This window comes from Haliotis rubra, unplaced genomic scaffold, assembly GCF_003918875.1.
Source record: "Haliotis rubra isolate DU_JTF1 unplaced genomic scaffold, ASM391887v1 Scf65, whole genome shotgun sequence".
Taxonomy (NCBI): Eukaryota; Metazoa; Mollusca; class Gastropoda; order Lepetellida; family Haliotidae; genus Haliotis; species Haliotis rubra.
Window position 1 is genome coordinate 679,590 of NW_025767357.1, and position 20,203 is coordinate 699,792.

The 20,203-nt window shown below is 40.5% G+C and overlaps 1 protein-coding gene across 1 annotated transcript in view; it reads left to right on the plus strand.

Annotated features, from left to right (window-relative positions):
• Nucleotides 1-20,203, plus strand: part of LOC124257114 (GRB10-interacting GYF protein 2-like) — a 45,629-nt gene that overhangs the window by 4,423 nt on the left and 21,003 nt on the right. Inside the window, 14 exon segments of the mRNA XM_046691104.1 lie at nucleotides 1,533-1,755; nucleotides 2,125-2,233; nucleotides 3,590-3,701; nucleotides 4,690-4,865; nucleotides 5,474-5,629; nucleotides 9,732-9,823; nucleotides 10,388-10,504; nucleotides 14,012-14,347; nucleotides 16,213-16,327; nucleotides 17,663-17,764; nucleotides 17,914-17,937; nucleotides 17,940-17,977; nucleotides 18,285-18,442; nucleotides 18,911-19,105. Of these exon segments, the coding sequence (XP_046547060.1) occupies nucleotides 1,533-1,755; nucleotides 2,125-2,233; nucleotides 3,590-3,701; nucleotides 4,690-4,865; nucleotides 5,474-5,629; nucleotides 9,732-9,823; nucleotides 10,388-10,504; nucleotides 14,012-14,347; nucleotides 16,213-16,327; nucleotides 17,663-17,764; nucleotides 17,914-17,937; nucleotides 17,940-17,977; nucleotides 18,285-18,442; nucleotides 18,911-19,105 (1,953 nt within the window).

Consider the following 20,203-nt stretch of genomic DNA (forward strand, 5'->3'; position numbering starts at 1 on the left):
CACATGCGTAGAGTGTGTGTGTAAAAGAAATCCACTGGCCTAGTTACGGTTTGGTCGTATGTTTACAGATAGTGTAAACACACGCTAAAGAAAGCAAAATTCAAAACAAATATATAGTTTTATGTCGAATGCATCTGATCTCAATTCATTTATGAAGCAAAGGCGGGGATTAGTTAAATAAATAGCTTAATTTATGTTAACATTCTCTTGTCCCCTGTAGCAACAGCCGTCCTTGTGTACGTACGTATGTCCCAATTCTTGTTCACGCGATATCTCATGAACTGTACCCAATATCTTCAAATTTGTTGACAGCCTACATTGGGGGGGTTATGCAGACACCAGTCGATAAGGTGACCTTGACCTTATTTCAAGGTCACCATGACACTTTGACCACTTTTCAAACTCTTTTTAACGCGACTTCTCATGGACTGTTGTACCCAATGTCTTCAAATTTGGAGACAGCCTACATTAGGGGATTATGCAGACACCAGTTGATTTGGGTGACCTTGACCTTAAGGTCGCCACGACACTTTGACCGCTTTTCAAACTTGTTTAAACGCGATATCTCATAAAACATTGCACCCAATGTTTTCAATTATGTTGACAGCCTACATTGGGTGATTATGCAGACACCAGTCATTTCAGGCATCTTGTATGTGACCCAAAAATAAAAAGTTGTAAATAGTTGTAAATATCAGTGGATTTTAGCCATTCATTTAGCTGACAAACCGGGTTAAATGCAACTCATTGACTCATGGTGGGATAATCTTGAAGGAAAAGTGCTCTTCAAATCACATGTTCCTTGATGTATGATTTATTTGCGTCACTGTCATCATGATTATACTTAACTTTGACATTGACATATCAGTGACAAACACATCTCACCAGCACCGTCTTTCCCACACATCCCCTTCTCACAACTAAAAAACCCCACATCTCTAAGGCAATTGCAACCAAAATAGGACATCATTTATTGAAAACCGTAGACAAATGGAAGTATGTACTCAGCTATTAGCTGTTGTCACATGGAAATAATCTTAGTAAGAGCTTTTCTTTAGAATGTGTTTCCACTATAGGTATACATACGACCAAACCGGAAATATGTCAGTGGATATTTTTACACGCTCTGCGCATGCGCACATGGACTCTAGTCCTATTTAAAGGCACCTCAATGAGTGCATACGTTGCAATGATCTTAAGGCAGAGTTATCTGTACGAGTTACATCCCTTTACATGCTGAGGCCAGCCAGTAAATTTTGGTCATTGGTTCAAATCCCAGATTCTGGAAGGTAACGATTCCATGTTTTTTGTCTATGTTGTACATGTGCGCCTGGGTTACACAAAAGTGGCGTAAAACCAAACTTAAACCCAAGTGATTCACTTTCTCAAGACCCCTAAACCCCATGTAAATGATGTATTTGCAGTATTTGGCAAAAGTGTATAACTATTATACACTAACTTGAACCTTGATCTAACTTGATCCTTTCATGATGATCTTGTAGCATGTTGGTAAACTGCTTTCTGCTCTGCAGGCTCCGACAGCTGTCAGGCGGGAACAGTGTTGCATCTCCCCCGCCCACACCTGGGTTAGGGGGCAAATTCAAGTTAGCAGAATACAGATATGGGCGAGAGGAGATGCTCGCCCTCTTCCACAGTAATTACAAAGCCCCTGAAGACCTTGTTAACTTTCCGCCAGTATACGTTGAAGAGGCGCAGAAACCACTGGCTCTAATTTCTCTAACTGAGGAAGAACAGGTAAGAGATTAAAAGATCTGTTTAGAATAATTTATTCGAAGTACAACACCCCAGGTTGGACCCTGAATAATAGAAATGTTCTCAACAAACTGTGTTTGTTATCACATGGCATGTAGGATCAAGGAAGAATGTGCTTGAATTTTTGTGTGAAGCTTTTGACATGTTTACATGATTTTTATAATTGTACATAGATAATTACTGTGACTTTAGCTGCTTGTCAGGACTAAATCTGGTAACCCCATGTGTGGTCCAGGACATTCAGCTTGTAATTGTTCATATGTTGTATTTTTAATCCTGACTATTATGTGAGATCCCAGGGTCACCCTGTACTGGAATGAACATCAAACAAGGTTATGCTTCCTTTTACAGAGGTTGATGTCTCAGTCTGTGAACAGTACAACAGTGCTCCGGTCTATGGGTCGAGGGGGGCAGCCAGTCAGAGGGGGCAGAGGAAGTGGAGACCGGGGCAGAGGCAGAGGTAGGCACTTGACCATCACTTAGTGACCACAAGGGTTGAAACAATGCACCAAAGGCAGAGTTTTTGTTTGGGAAGTAACACAGTACAGATGCATCATGACTCTTCACTTGACAGTATGATACATGTTCTTGTTTCTGTATCTGTACAAGACATTGCACTTGGTAAAATAAACTACACTCTACTCTTTCAGTGACCATCCTATGTTTTGTCTGATATTGAAAAATGTGTTGTAATTAGTATTTCGGTTCACTACTATATAGCCTCCATGAACATGTTTCTTCAGCTAGCTTTTCCTTTTGAACCTGCTCTGAAAGATTAATAGTCAGTTATTCCCCACATGGGCACAATGTGTGAAGCTCATTTATGGTATCCCTTGCCGTAATATTGCTGGAACATTGTTAAAAGCGGCGTAAAACCATACTCACTCACTCAAGTCAGTAAGTTTCCTTGTGATTTTACTTAATCTGCACGTTGTGATATGTTGTATCCAGTTTCGTGTACCCCGCTAACAAGCAAGTAACATTTTCTATGTACCCCGCTAACAAGCAAGTAACATTTTCTATGTACCCCACTAACAAGCAAGTAACATTTTCTATGTACCCCGCTAACAAGCAAGTAACATTTTCTATGTACCCCGCTAACAAGCAAGTAACATTTTCTATGTACCCCGCTAACAAGCAAGTAACATTTTCGATGTACCCCTCTTACAAGCAAGTAACATTTTCTATCTACCCCACTGGGAATCCCGAGATATTTGGTACTTAGTAGTAGTAATTCTTTATCTCAAATAACATTGAATCACATATGATGTACGGAAATTACCGATGTTTTTCGAATGCAAATTGATAGAGGGGAGATAACTTTGTTTTTCTTGTGGTCTGGTACAACATACTATGATCCGATGCCCGTGCTTCAAACAGTTCAAAATTACCATTGAGGTGTTCGGTAAGATAAATACGTTGTTCGCTGGTCCCTCTGGGCCCATGGGTTGATGTACCCATTGATGTTACTTTAACATAAACAAACATCAGGGGTACATCAGCCCTTGTCCCCTTCGAGACCAGTGAACAACATATAATATCTACCCTGAATGAAAGATATCCTAAACCCAGTGCATTGGTGACTTGTTTCAGCCTTTGTGAGCATTTTTGGTTTCCGTCCGTGGAAGTGCCCCTTTTTGAATTTCAAATTCAAGGCTGGATTTTAGACCTTATTCCCAGATTTTGTACAATGTATTTATAGTACATCAGAAATTCATCTACATATATTGTCTTCAGCTATTTGTCCCCAGAAACTGTAAGTTCTAAAATAATTCATGATGGTTGTGTCATTCTTACTAAGATGGCACTTTTTCAGGGAGGGGACGAGGCGATGGCTTCCCCCCGAGAACTCAACCCTACGACCAAGCAGAGAACGGCGGTGGGTTCGGGAGATCGCGGGGGCAGAACAAAGATGGATGGGAAGAAGTGTAAGCCTGATACAGACAACTTTTTTCTCTTTGTGTTTTCAATCTTGAGATCAGGCCCCGATTTCTCGAAACGAACTTAAGTCTGAGTTTTTACTCAAATTTGAGAAAACGCAGGAAAATGCATTTCCCAGAATAAACTGAAATCAATATTAAACTCAAACTTAGTAGACAATTAGAGTTTGGTGGATAGATGACTTAAGTTGTTTGGGCTTTTTTTATTTAAAAAATGCAGTTGAGTTAAATATTCAGCTGTTTCAAATTGTCAAACTCAGTTTGAAATTTGAGTAAAAACTTAAGTTTGTTTCGAGAAATCAGGGCCAGATTGTTAGCGATATCGTTGTTATGGCAGCCATTTTGGTATTGCCAACATGTTCTATTTCTTGTGTACAAGTGGTTGAAACTGTTGCAGGTTTGACTTGATCAAAGTTACTGAATTTGTGTAGAGTGAGGTCAATTTAAATACTTCTTGGGTATGTTTGTGAAGGATGCTATTGATCACAGTATGAAACATGTTGTGAACATAAGAATACTTCAGAACATGAAGCAGCAAGGTTGAGAACACCTAGCCCAAGGTTATGGTCAGTAATTAAAGACATCTACAGAACTCGACAACTGTCAGCTTCTCTGAGACTAGTAACATTCAGGAAGGAATAGTAAATAACGAAGAAGTTTGTTATGGTACAGGTGATTGTACCTCTATGACCCAAGTTATAACAGCACTAGCATGTGTACAGCTTGGAAAGAATTAGGAAGTAAAATTTCATGATTCAGCCAAGTCATCACAAGACAAATAGTTAAACACATCCCTGCTGCCTTCGTCGCACAAATAAAAGTGATACTTCACTGCCTTCTCTGGTTTAACAATGAAAAAAGGTTATCTTCTGGTTAAGTTGTCACGTAAAGTTGTCATACAAAGCCCATGTAATGCTATCTCCGAATTTAGCAACAGCAGCTGTAAAAAGTTTTTCATGGTCTTTGTTATTTCTAGTGGTAAAAAGTATGACAGAAGCTTCTCCGCTCGTACTGTTGATGATGTCCAAGTAGGGGGGAGACACCCTCAGTTCTCTCGATCGCTGAGCAGTGAAAATTGGCGAGAGAAAGAAGAGCCCCATGAAGATGATGGAGGAGACTGGCGAAGGGCAGGGCCACAGAAAGAAAGATGGAGTAAGTTTGTCAACAGATGAATATGCTCTTATGTTAGTCCTTCCTCTCACTAGTTAATCTGTTTACCACCTATCTAATTATTTTGAAAGCGTTGTTGCTTGTCGTAAGAGGCGACTAACAGGATTGGGTGGTCAGGCTCGCTGGCTTGGTTGACATAACATTACACGTTGTAAAAGGAGATCGGATGGTCAAGCTTGGTGACCATGGTAACTGGATGTATGCATGTCATCATTCCAATTCGCGTAACCCGTGAAGGTCCGGGTTAGAATATTGATCTTCAGTAACCTATGCTTGTCGTAAGGGGCGACTAACGGGATCGGGTGGTCAGAATCCCTGACTTGGTTGACACGTCATCGGCTCCCCATTGCGCAGATCGATGCTCATGCAGTCGATCACTGGATTGTCTGGTCCAGACTCGATTATGTATAGACTGCCGCCATACAGCAGGAATATTGCTGAGTGCGGCGTTTAACAAACAAATATTGTCTTGAAAAGGTCAGGTGTTTTCTTTAACTCCTTTTGATGAAATACTCTGGATAATCAAGGATGTTTTTACTTAATGGAAATCATTCTGACATTTCTTTTGAGTTTGTTGTGTCTATTTTCAGGCACACGGACCAACTGGAGAGAACCTATTGGTAGAGGTGGATTTGATGGTGAGCGGAGACAAAATGGTCCTATTAAAGACCGAACACTTTCGGATGCCGATGTTAAGCACCAGCTGTACAGACGCAGTAGGAGTAGTGAATCATGGGACACGGATGGTACAGTCAGCACTAAGCCAACCAATCATGGTCATGCCCAAACTTATACATGTTCAGATTACACGTTCTATCATGTTCTTCTGTCATTAATGTAAGGAAAACTAATTGAATTTTCATTATCACATAAAAGAAGTTTAACACATGATTCTTTCATATCTGGAGTGTAATTTACTTTAGAAAATCTGTGTAATCTAAGAGACATTTACAATTTTAGGCAATGCACCAGGAAAGTGTCTGTTTCACTGTGTGTTTGTTATCCCCCGTAACGCGTTTTGAGGGGGGTATTAAAATGGACTCCGTGCGTCCGTCCGTCCGTGCACTTTGGTCTTTTCCGGAGCAGAACTCTAAAACCGTTCACTATTTCTTCACCAAACCTGGCACATAGATTGATCTGGTGGTGTACTGGTGCCTTTTGGTAGTTTTGGAATTCTGAATAAAATATTTTTGGCGTTTCCATGGCAACAATTTTGACTTAGACTGAAATTGGTGGTAGTGCTCTTTTCCGGAGCAGAACTCTAAAACCGTTCACCATTTCTTCACCAAACTTGGCACATAGATAGATCTGGTGGTGTACTGGTGCCTTTTGGTAGTTTTGGATTTCTGAATAAACTATTTTTGGCATTTCCATGGCAACAAGCTTGACTAAAACTAAAATTGGTGGTAGTGCTCTTTTCCGGAGCAGAACTTTAAAAACCTTTCAATACTCTCCTTCCACTTTTCTATATACACACCTAAATATTTGACATAATCATAACTCGTAGACATAATCATGAAGAGTATTTTGCCATTGCGGGGGATATTGATGACTTTGTCTTCTTGTTTGAGTTACCCTGTTGCTCATCATCATGTTCTGAAGGTTCTGCTACTGGCCTGGGTCCCAATCCACAAAGTGTTTGTAGTGTTACCACATTTGTAAGGCTGTGATAAACATTTGAGTTGCGACAGGTCATAACATTACAAACCATGGTTGATCAGGACCCTGGTACTCAAGGTGATTATGATCCCTCCCATACTCTATCATAGACACATGACTCGTGTAGCTCTGACATTGCTCTCTGGACTCGAGCCATGGAGCCAACTACGTTAATGTTAGTACCTGTTATTGATAGTTGGTCATTTGTCCATTTGCAAAAAGTTTCCTTTTTATCCCCCCGACATGTAATGCAGGTGGATATAGTCGACGCCTTGTCCATCCGTACGTCTGTAATCATTTTGTTTCCAGAGCATAACTCAAAAACTGTTCAATATTTTTCAACAAAAAATGGTAGATATATCAAACAGAACCTAAGGTGGTGCCTTTTGCTATTTACAGATTTTTATTTTTTGAAACGTTTTGGAGGGGTGGGTGGGCTTCGTTTCCGGAGCATAACTAAAAAAACGTTCAATATTTTTCAACCAAACTTGGTAGATATATCAAACAGATCCTTAAGTGGTGCCTTTTGCTATTTGCATATTTTTGGCATATTTTTGTAGTTCCCGGTTTCCATGGAAACAATTCGGACTTAGTCCCAAAAGGGAGGGGTGGGTTTCGTTTCGGGTGCACAACTCGAAAAGCGTTCAGTATCTTTCAACAGAACTTGGCAGATATATTAGGCAAATTTTGAAATGGTGCCTTTTGCTATTTACAGATTTTTGGCATTTATATTTCTCATGATTTCCATGGAAACGATTTGGTAACTGTCAGATGATTTGGTCTTTCAAGTATGTGGGGGCCGGGGGGGATATGTCATCTTTTGATGACTCTTGTTTTATTTGTTTCCAGATTTGTTTTTAAAACATTTTGTCTCTAAGTAAAAAATGGTACATGATAATGCATTCTAAAGGATTAGTTAAGTTATAAATATTGTAGATCTGGAATGTGAACCTGTTATTTCAGTTTTATAGATTGGTTGGCTTGATGGTTGATAAAAGTTTAATTTTAGCTTGATATTATATGCACCGTGGCAACAATTTTGACTTAGCTTGAAATTGGTGGTAGTGCACTTTTCCGGAGCTGAACTCTAAAACCGTTCAATATTTCTTCACCAAACTTGGCACATAGATGGATCTGGTGGTGCACTGGTGCCTTTTGGTAGTTTTGGAATTCTGAATAAAACATTTTTGGCGTTTCCATGGCAACAAGTTCGACTTAGAACGAACTTAGTGGTAGTGCTCTTTTCCAGAGCAGAACTCTAAAACCGTTCACTATTTCTTCACCAAACTTGGCACATAGATGGATCTGGTGGTGCACTGGTGCCTTTTGGTAGTTTTGGATTTCTGAATAAAATATTTTTGGCATTTCCATGGCAACAAGTTCGACATAGACTGAAATTGGTGATAGTGCTCCTTTCAGGAGCAGATCTTTAAAAACCTTTCAATACTCTCCTTCCACTTTTCTATATACACACCTAAATATTTGACATAATCATAACTCGTAGACATAATCATGAAGAGTATTTTGCCATTGCGGGGGATATTGACGACTTTGTCTTCTTGTTAACATTCCACTGTAGTTGTATAAATATTGCCAATGTTGCCAATGCAATCGTTTCCATCAGCGGTATGAAAAAACCTTGTTATTCTGAGTTTGCATCTGTGTTGGTTGAAAGATCTATAAACAAAAAATATTACCGAGTCTAGTGTAAAACTAAACTCACTCACTATAAACAAAAGTGAACAGTAATATAAATGTGTTGGTTGCTTGATGTAATGTTCAGTTTTTTCAGCTGAAGAATCAGTTAGGGATTCAAGATAATCTTACATTGACTCTCCATTAGATTTATATTAAGTTTTCAAGTGCTCTCTTCCTGTGGTATTTTGGGGCGGTGGGGTAGCCTAGTGGTCAAAGCGTTGGCTCATCACGCCGAAGACCCGGGTTCGAATCCCGACATGGGTACAATGTGTGAAGCCCATTTCTGGTGTCCCCCACCGTGATATTGCTGGAATATTGCTAAAAGCGGCGTAAAACCAAACTCAGTCAGTCAGGCCTGTGGTATTTCCTATAAACCCTTTCTGTACATGCATCAAGAGCATGTCAGTTGTGTTGGTCATGGCTTGCCGAACCTCCTGAACATACTCCTGTTTTATCATTTGTCATTATCCCAACATGCATGTGTTAGTTACGCATTGTAGACCATGTCAGGTAATGCTTCTAGATACCCTGAATATTTTCACTTCTGTCAATCATGGTAACAAATTACTCATGAAGAGTAAGGTTCGTAATCATAGTGCTTCAGTGCTTCAAATAGATCATTGGAATAAAGATTATAATATAGTACGGTCATGTTATGGACATGATTCCCCCATGCAACATCTTACCAAAGTTTGTTACAAGATGGTACTTGTTGTCACCCTGGCGGTTGTTCTGGGCCCCGTTCCTCAAAGCGATCGTAGCGCTACGACAGTCGTAAGTCTGTGTTAAAGTATGGGAGTTACAATCACCTAAGCGCTACGATCGCTTTGAGGAACGGGGCCCAGGAACAGGAATTGTCTGCTTGTAGTCAGTATATTATGAGTAAGTATGATATATGTGGGATGGTCTCTCTGTGTCCTAGCCCTCACAATCTGGCATTAGTCTGGACCAGTACAAAAGGAGACTCATACAAGCACATTTCTGTATTGGAGAAATAATCTTGGTACATGTTCAACTCCATTCACCTATTTTAATGAAAAGGGATGGTATTTCACAGAAGTGTGTTTTGTCAGATGAGGCTGACTAACTGCAGGGTTTATTCCTAGTGCTGGCTATTTACCGTCCCCAAAACATCTATGTATATCCTCGGGGATACATGGTACTCTGTGTCATTGTAACATTCAGGTAACCTTGTATGTTTCGAAGATGTATACTGAATATTTAAAGGATATCCTGTATTTATTTTGTAGTGATTACTGAACACGGAATATCATGTCAAAAAAGCATCATGATCCTGAAATATTTTGACCAGTATACATGGTATAAATTGAAGATCTGCAACACTTGCGGTATTGGCAAACTGAAACACTTATTGTGTTTAATCGCCTCACTCATTCCCCAGTCAGGTATCCCCACATGTATATCACCATGACGTGTGTGCTTCACTGCATAGTTCTACACCAGTGTATTTATGTGGACATGTTTGTGTAGATTTGCCAGAGTGGAGCGTTCCTGGTGATGACGACATGGAAGAGCTGGGAACATTTGATGCTAGTGGGGCATTTGTTACTTCTCATCCAAAGGTAGGATATGTCAGTTCAGTTTCATTTTCACCATGTTGTAAGCATGTTGTTTTAACCATGCTTCTTTTCTTGTCAAGCAACTGTGACCAGCCCCTCTTTCAATTGCTGTTTTGTTAGCTTTACTTTAAATATGTAAAACTTTGTTCTTCAAGATTTGGCAATGTTTAACGAGTCATTTATTTCAAAACAATGGAAGTGCTGAGATCACCAGAGCACCCTTAAGTATCGGGCCTTATTGATGTTTGTGTATATCAGGATGTCAATTTTATGGACCCGTGAAGATCCGGGGCTAGAATAGGTCTTCAGCAACCCATGCTTGCCATAAAAGGCGACTTTGCTTGTCGTAAGAGGCAACTAACGGGATCAGGTGGTCAGGCTCGCTGACTTGGTTGAGACATGTCATCGGTTCCCAATTGTGCAGATCGATGCTCATGCTGTTGCTCACTGGATTGTCTGGTCCAGACTCGATTATTTACAGACCGCCGCCATATAGCTGGAATATTGCTGAGTGCGGCGTAAAACTAAACTCACTCACTGACTCATTTTTTATGGTTGTGTTTGCAGGGCTTTAGGAATGGAGAGAGTCCACACCCTGATGTACCACACACCAGTCAGTCACCATCACAGCCTAACACAGACTTGCCTCCGCAGGGCAAGGAACCACCCCGAGAACAGAGAAGGGTAAGACTTTGTATTATTATCACGTGCTTGATAACAGCGTAAGTACCTATGGGGGCGGTGGGGTAGCCTAATGGTTAAAGCGTTGACTCGTCACGCCGAAGACCCGAGTTTGATTCCCCACATGGGCACAATGTGTGAAGCCCATTTCTGGTGTCCCCAGCCGTGATGTTGCTGGAATATTGCTAAAAAACGGCGTAAAACCAAACTCAGTCAGTTAGTACCTATGCCGAAACGTCATACTCATTGCAATAAAGAAGTTGACTATCCATAGAACTTGGTTTTCCTTCAAGGGTAAGACTTGTCTGACATTCCAGGCTATTTAGTCTCCATTTTGTTATCCCACCGGCATATAATGCGGTGGGATATAGTCGTCGCCTCGTCCGTCTGTCCGTCCGTCCGTCCGTCCGTCCGTAATCATTTTGTTTCCGGACCATAACTCAAAGACCGTTTGATATTTTTTAACCAAAATTGGTAGATATGTCAAAAATAACCTAAGGTGGTGCCTTTTGCTATTTACAGATAATTGTCATTTTTATTTTTCTCGGTTTCCATGGAAACGTTTTGGACTTAGTCTTAAAGAAGGGTGGGCTTCGTTTCCGGAGCATAACTCAAGAACCATTCAATATTTTTCAACAAAACTTGATAGATATATCAAACAGAACCTTAAGTGGTGCCTTTTGCTACTTACAGATTTTTGGCATTTTTATTTTTCCCGGTTTCCATGGAAACGATTCGGACTTAGTCCCAAAAGTGAGGGGTGGGCTTCGTTTCCGGAGCATAACTCAAGAACCGTTCAATATTTTTCAACAAAACTTGGTAGATATATCAAACAGATCCTAAAGTGGTGCCTTTTGCATTTCACAGATTTTTGGCATTTTATTTTTCCCGGTTTCCATGGAAACGATTCGACTTAGTCCCAAAAGTGAGGGGTGGGCTTCGTTTCGAGCATAACTCAAGAACCGTTCAATATTTTTCAACAAAACTTGGTAGATGTATGAAACAGAACCTTAAGTGGTGCCTTTTGCTATTTGCCGATTTTGGCATTTTTATTTTTCCCGGTTTCCATGGAAACATTTTGAACTTAGTCTCAAAAAGTAAGGATTGCTTTCGTTTCCGGAGCATAACTCAAGAACCATTCAATATTTTTCAACAAAACTTAATAGATATATCAAACAGATCCTAAAGTGGTGCCTTTTGCTATTTGCAGATTTTTGGCATTTTTATTTTTCCCGGTTTCCATGGAAACGATTCGGACTTAGTCCCAAAAGTGAGGGGTTGGGCTTCGTTTCCAGAGCATAACTCAAGAACCGTTCAATATTTTTCAACAAGACTTGGTAGATGTATGAAACAGAACCTTAAGTGGTGCCTTTTGCTATTTGCCGATTTTTGGCATTTTTATTTTTCCCGGTTTCCATGGAAACATTTTGAACTTAGTCTCAAAAAGTAAGGATTGCTTTCGTTTCCGGAGCATAACTCAAGAACCATTCAATATTTTTCAACAAAACTTGATAGATATATCAAACAGATCCTAAAGTTGTGCCTTTTGCTATTTGCAGATTTTTGGCATTTTTATTTTTCCCGGTTTCCATGGAAACGATTCGGACTTAATCCCAAAAGTGAGGGGTGGGCTTCGTTTCCGGAGCACAACTCAAAAACCTCTCTATATCTTTCAGCAAAACTTGGCAGATATGTGAGGCAGATATTGAAGTGATGCCTTTTGCTATTTGCAGATATTTGTGATTTATTATTTTCTCGGTTTCCATGGAAATGATTCGAACTTAGTCTCAAAAAGGAAGGGATGGGTTTTGTTTCCGGAGCACAACGCTAAAACTTCTTAATATCTTTCAGCAAAACTTGGCAGATATGTGAGGTAGATCCCAAAGTGGTGCCTTTTGCTATTTGCAGATTTTTGTCATTTACTTTTTTCATGATTTCCATGGAAACGATTTGCACTTAGTCTAAAATCAAGCTGGACTTTAAGTAACTGTCAGATGATTTGTTCTTTCAAAGATGTGGGGGCCGGGGGGATATGTCATCTTCTGATGACTCTTGTTATAATACAAACCATTGACCAAGTTGCCTCCATACTTTAAGTCTGGGTGGAATGACAGTACGCTCTAAGTACACATCCAATCAAATTATTCTGTTCTTATGTGGTTAAAAGAGGAGGTGATATCACCAATACTGCAGTCACACATTTAGTGCTAACACAGACATAGCAAAGAATATGTTGTAGTTAGTGGACTTTCTCCACTTTCTGTCGTAACCTGGTGGTTAAAGCGTTCGCTCATCACACGGAAGACCTATGTTCGAATCCCCACATGGGTACAATTTGTGGATCCCTTTTCTGCTGTCCCCGGCCATGATATTGTGGAAATATTTCTCAAAGCGGCATAGAACGGAACTCCCTCCTCCCTATCCCTGTCTTGGGGGCACAGGTGGCTCAGCTTTGCGGATTTGCAGACGAGATATCGCCTTAACGCGGAACAGGGGACTGTATTTAGCGGCATCCGTACTTACGCCCCGATTCTTGTTACGCGATATCTCATGAACTGTTGTACCCAATGTCTTCAAATTTAGTGACAGCCTACATTGGGGGATTACGCAGATACCAGATTATTTGTGTGAACCTGATGTTATCTCCAAGGTCACCACGACACTTTGACCACTTTTCTAACTCTTATTAATGCGATATTACATGGACTGTTGTACCCAGTGTCTTCAAATTTGGTGACAGCCTACACTGGGGGGATTATGCAGACACCAGTCGATTGGGGTGACCTTGACCTGATATTCAAGGTCACCATGACACACTTTTCAAACTCCTTTTAACGTAACATCTCATGGACTGTTGTACTCAATGTCTTCAAATTTGGTGACAGCCTACATTGGGGATTACGCAGACACCAGTTGATTTGGGTGACCTTGACCTTATTCTGAAGGTCACCACAACACTTTGCACACTTTTAACTCTTAACGCGATATCTCATGGACTGTTTGTTGTACCCAATGTCTTCAAAATTGGTGACTGCCTACATTGGGGGATTACGCAGACACCAGTTTATTTGGGTGACCTTGACCTTATCTTCAAGGTCACCACGACACTTTTGACTGCTTTTCAAACTTATTTAAACGCGATATCTCATAAAACATTGCACCCAATGTTTTCAATTATGTTTACAGCCTACATTGGGTGATTAGGCAGGCACCAGTTATTTCAGGCATCTTGTATGTGACCAAAAAATTAAAAGTAAATATAGATATTCCATTCTTTAGCAGCGGGGGACATTGCCATATCAGTGGCAAACACTTGTTTTTTAGCTTTCCATTCATGTGAAGCTGACAAACCATGATGTAACTAGAATATGGTTCAAAGCCGTGTTAGATGCAACTCACTTACTCATGGTGGGATAATACTTGAAGGAAAAGATTGGCTCTTCAAATCACATGTTCCTTGATGTATGATTTATTTGCGTCACTGTCATCATGATTATACTTAACTTTCAGGATAAGAAGAGTCCGCGCTCAACAAGTGCTCCAGAGGTCAAGCAAGAAAGTGCTAGTAACCATGGCAATAGCCAGTCTCAGTCTCCAAAGCCAACTGTGAAACCAAGTCAGGAACCCAAGAGAATAGATCCCAAATCTGTGCAGTTTGGAGATGTGTCACAAAATATTAATGACTCGAACAGTGCTCCTATTGAACAGAAATTAAACACTATGAGTGTGCACCCAGAGAGAGTACCTGGCAAGAAAGTTAAGGGTGGACTGCACACAGCGGACAATGATCCCTTGGATAGATTAAAGGAAGCTGCCGAGAACATGGTTGCTGAAATGACAGCTGAGGTACATGATGTGTGGGGAGAGGTGTGTGAGAATCTTCAAGACATCTTGCCCTTGTGTCAGTCTTTTTGTGCCCTTGAGGAGAAAAGGGGATGTATATTGGCCTGTTGATGTGTGTGATGCCATGTGGGCATTGGTGCCAATGTGATGTCGTCACAGAGTTGCTACCAGTATGATATGGGTGTTATGTCATGCTGGGGTGCCCAAGTGATGTGGGTAGAATGTCACGTGATAGTTGCTACCAGTATGATATGGATGTTATGTCATGCTGGCCCTATTGATGTCTGTAGAATGTCACGTGAGAGTTGCTACCAGCATGATATGGGTGTTATGTCATGCTGGGGTGCCCAAGTAATGTCTGTAGAATGTCACGTGAGAGTTGCTACCAGTATGATATGGGTGTTATGTCATGTTGGGGTGCCCAAGTAATGTCTGTAGAATGTCACATGAGATTTGTTACCAGTATGATATGGGTGTTGTGTCATACTAGGGGGCCTTAGTGATGTGGATAGAATGTCATGTGAGATTTGCTACCAGTATGATATGGGTGTTGTGTCATGCTGGGGTGCCTTAGTGATGTGGATAGAATGTCATGTGAGATTTGCTACCAGTATGATATGGGTGTTGTGTCATGCTGGGGTGCCTTAGTGATGTGGGTAGAATGTCATGTGTGTTGCTTCCAGTGTGATATGGGTGTTATGTCATACTTGGGGGCCTTAGTGAAGTGGGTAGAATGTCATGTGTGTTGCTTCCAGTATGATACGGGTGTTATGTCATACTAGGGGGCCTTAGTGAAGTGGGTAGAATGTCATGTGTGTTGCTTCCAGTATGATATGGGTGTTATGTCATACTAGGGGGCCTTAGTGATGTGGGTAGAATGTCATGTGTGTTGCTTCCAGTGTGATATGGGTGTTATGTCATACTTGGGGGCCTTAGTGATGTGGGTAGAATGTCATGTGTGTTGCTTCCAGTATGATATGGGTGTTATGTCATACTAGGGGGCCTTAGTGATGTGGGTAGAATGTCATGTGTGTTGCTTCCAGTATGATATGGGTGTTATGTCATACTAGGGGGCCTTAGTGATGTGGGTAGAATGTCATGTGTGTTGCTTCCAGTGTGATATGGGTGTTATGTCATACTAGGGGGCCTTAGTGATGTGGGTAGAATGTCATGTGTGTTGCTTCCAGTATGATATGGGTGTTATGTCATGCTGGGGTGCCTTAATGATGCGGGTAGAATGTCATGTGAGAGTTGCTTCCAGTGTGATATGGGTGTTATGTCAGGCTGGGGAGCCTTAGTGATGTGGGTAGAATGTCACATGAGAGTTGCTACCAGTATGATATGGGTGTGAGGTCATGGTCTGGGGTGCCTTTGTGATAGATGTTGGTGCTAATGTGATGATGTTAAGGTGGCATGTGGGTGTTTGTGCCAATGTGATGTGACTATAATATCATGTGACCATTGGTAGTATGATGTGGGTGTTATATCATGTTGGGGTTGGCACCAAGGTGCTTTGGGTAGAATGACACATGGGCTTTGATGCCAGTGTGTGAATTGAAGGGTGCCAGTATATGGGAACAGTTGCATAATAAACACCCACATCAGTTTAACTGAAGGCCAAGCTGATTGTAAAATACTGCAGGAAGGGAAGGAAAGGTTTGAGATGGGAGATCTAGTATTTGGAATTAGAATCTTAGAATATCATTAGGTTAGATTGTTTCGGGTTTTTTTTCATTCTACAGCTCTTTCAACCTTGGGCCAATAAATCTCACCTAAGCACTAGTCGGTGCACAGATGTACTTTCAGAGGTTAATGATGCTTGTGGGAATAATGGTTTTCATGAGATTATAATGCTGTTTTCTAATCAGGATGAAGAGAACAGGTTACAGAGAGGGCCAATGGACCCTCGGACTCAAGGTGTTCCCCTGAGTCATGAAGAGTCCCTCAAGTGGTTTTACAGGGACCCCCAAGGAGATGTCCAAGGTATATACCTATACCCACGAGGACATTACAAATCAAACATATTTATGTCCCTATAAACTATTATCCTTCCAGCATATTTTGTGAATATTTTGTGGGGTTATATAGTCGACACCTCATCCGTCTGTCTGTAATGATTTTGTTTCCGGAGCATAAATAAAAATATAGTTCAATATTTTTCAACAAGAATTGGTAGATATAGCAAACAGAACCTAAAGTGGTGCCTTTTGCTATTTACAGATTTTTGCCATTTTTATTTTTCACGATTTCCAGGAAACAATTTAAACACTTAATCTCAAGAAGGGATGGATCTTGTTTTCGAACATAACACAAAAAAACCGCTCCATATCTATCAACAGAACTTGGCAGATATAGGAGACAGATCCCAAAGTGGTGCCTTTTGCTAATCACAGATTTTTGGCATTTTAATTTTTTCTGGATTTCCATGGAAACAATTTTGACTTAGTCTCAAAAGGAAGGAGTACATTTCCAAAGCACAACTCAAAAACCATTCAATATCTTTCAACAAAACTTGGCATATGTATCAAACAGATCCCGAAGTGGTGCCTTTTGCTATTTGCGGATCTTTGTCATTTTTAATTTAATTTTTCATTTTCCATAGAAATGATTTGGTCTCAAAACAGAGGGGTGGGCTTTGTTTCCAAAACTTGGCAGATATATGAAACAGATGTTGAAGTGGTGCCTTGGTCTTAGTCTAAAACAAATCAAGTGGGATTTAAAGTAACTGTCAGATGAATTGTTTCAAAATTATTTTATTTATTTATTTATTATTTTTATTTTTTTTTTTTTTTTTTTTTTTTGGGGGGGGGATTTGTCATCTTCTGACTCTTGTTTTCTGAGGGAAATTCACACAAAAATTTTTTTATCCTCACCTATCTGCAAATGTCATTTTGTATATGCAAGGTCTGCACTGGAGTACTCCCCACATAGATAAAGTGTGTGAAGCACATTTCTGGTTGCCTCCTCTCTGGATTTTTGCTGGAGTTTTGCTGAAACCGATGTAAAACTAAAATAACTCACTCACTGCAGTCCCCAGTACAAATTGCCTGAAACAGTCTGCCAACTCTATGTGTAACAAAAGTAACCACTCCAGGCTTTGTCAAAGGTATCTAAGCACTGATGACTAATGTATGGGAGTCCCTTTCAAGAGTTTGCCTGCTTGCTTGCAGCTGTAGTATCACCTTAAAGGAGCTGACCTCGGCATAAAGACTTACCCTCTCAGCATCCTCACGAACACTGGAGAAGACTACGTATATGTATTAGGATCCTGGAATCAGATTTAAACCAAAGTCATCCCCTCACTCACTCACTTTTCAGGTCCTTTTAATCCAGAGGAGATGGCCCAATGGTTCAGTGCTGGTTACTTTACAATGAGTCTTCTGGTTAAAAGGGGATGTGATGAACGATTCCAGCAGTTAGGTAAGTACGAATTTTGTCTCCATACAAATTCTGTCAACATTTTGTTGATCACAAGCCCGTGAAGATCCTGGTTACAATTGATCTTCAGTAACCCATGCTTGTCGCATAGACATGTACAATCAATTAGATAACATTGATTATGGTTCCAGGAGAACTGATAAAGAGGTGGGGCCGGTTCCATTCCTAGCTGGCCCAACACCGCCTCCATTACTGGTAAGATGGACTTTCACATTACTCATCTTTTTATTATACCTGTAAAAGTTGATTTTTACTTATATGAACAATGTAGAATTGAAGCCAATAGAAAAATATTTGACCCTTTAAAGTTCAGTATGTTGAAAATATATCAATTTCCTCTGTATGTTCAAAATTTCTATGAATACACAATGCCATTTAGAAAGTGGTTACTAAGAAAGTGTAATCCCCAAAATAGCATGTTACATCAATTTCCTGTTTTTACAATTTGAGATACATCCATTTCCTCTTCAACCTTCACCGTTACTCTTTGTTCCAATGTCAGAACATCCCAGTCTCAGTGTCCAATACTGAAGCCCCTGTAAAACAGACTCCACCCCCCCAGCAGCCAACGCCCACTCCTCCACCCCCTCAGGACCTGCTTGGAATCATACCTCAACAGTTTCTCCTTCAACAGCTCATGCAGCAGCAGATGCTCATGAGGTAAGTGGACAGAACAAAATCACATGTACCAGGAATATTTGTACGACATTGTTTGTTCCAGAGACGGGGCCGTGTGGGTAGCCTAGTGGTTAATGTGTTCTCTCATCATGTCGAAGACAAGGGTTCGATTCCCACATGGGTACAATATGAAGCCCAATTGTGGTGTCCCCCTGCCGTGTTATTGCAGGAATAATTCTGAAAGCCTGAAGAGTCCTGGAATGTTACCATCAGCCTATTAACCATTGCCACTCTGAAAATGGTGTTTATTTCAGAGTAGAAACGTTATGTTTTACATGTCAAAAATGATTTAGAATATTTTAATGATTTAGACAGCCAACTCAGGACTTCCAGCATAGATTATTGATGTCCACAGGACTGAATTTTGAATTAGGGCAGAGTATTTTGCATCTAGTAGGAGCCTGAAGTCTTACAGTCCAAGGTGAAAGGTGAAAGTGTTGGTTATTGCAGGCAGATGCAGGTACAGATGATGACTCAGATGCGAGATCAGGATTCGTTCAAGACGATGTCTCCACCGCAGCAGCAACAGATGGTGATGCAGATGTTGATGCAGACACAACCAATGTTTATGCAGCAACTTCAGCAGCTACAACAACTACAGCAACAACAACAACAGCAACAACAACAGAACAGGCTGTCCCCACAGTGAGTTGAATTACTGTTTGAAATTAATGCCGAAATCAGGAGTCCTATAGAAATTAGTGCTATGTCGGCAGGGATTTAGTTGTGTATGTTTAGTCCATAGTTCTTTGAAATACACCAACTAACTATTGACATTCTGAAATTTGAATGGGGCGGTGTGGTAGCCTAGTTGTTAAAGCGTTTGCTTGTCATGCCGAAGACCTGGGTTCGATTCCCCACATGGGTACTATGTGTGAAGCCCATTTCTGGTGTTCCCGCCGTGATATTGCTGCAATATTGCTAAAGCGGCGTAAAACCAAACTCACTCACTGAAATTTTAACGTATTTATGCAAGAATGGCAATGTCAGTTGTATGTAACATGGAATTGATAATTTGATTCAGGTGAATCAAACATTGTCTCAACCATGTCCCATATATCCTATCGCAAAATTCGAAGGTGTTGCTAATTTGACCATGCTACACATTTTGATTTTTTGGTTTGAAGAGGAGCCCAATAAGAATTCACCAATTAGATTGGGTGCTCTGACATGATGACTTGGTTCTATTGTGTTATTCGATTTTGGGGGAGTTACTCCGATTTTTAACTGCAAAATCTGCTCTCCGATTTCCCTTTTAAAAACTCAGATTTTTTAGAAAAAATTCTGAATTCATTTTTACGGTATACAATTTCAAAAGTCACCAGTGATTTATTTGAGTGAACACTGGTAAAAGCATTCAGAAGATTAGCGTGTGATCCTTTGGGTGTCGATTGTGTATATTGCGTGTTATTGACAATGAAGTTTCACAAATATTTCCGAATGCATGTCATAGTCTGTATTAAAGTGAAACAAAATGGCAAAGCTGACCACGCGCTCACCCCCAACTTGCACCTTTGGTGCTCAGGCCTGGCTTTCAGCCAGTCATGACTCCATTTTCCTTAGATTCAGGGTTGGCATCTCTGTTATTGTACCTTGGCATGGATCATATTATTGATCACTTGATTGTCTGGTCCTGACAACATTATTTACAGACTGTCATCTATCTCAGTTAATGTTGCTTGTGTCATTGAACACACACAAAGCATGCCCCTCCAAGTGAGGTGATAGTGCTGTGAAACTATG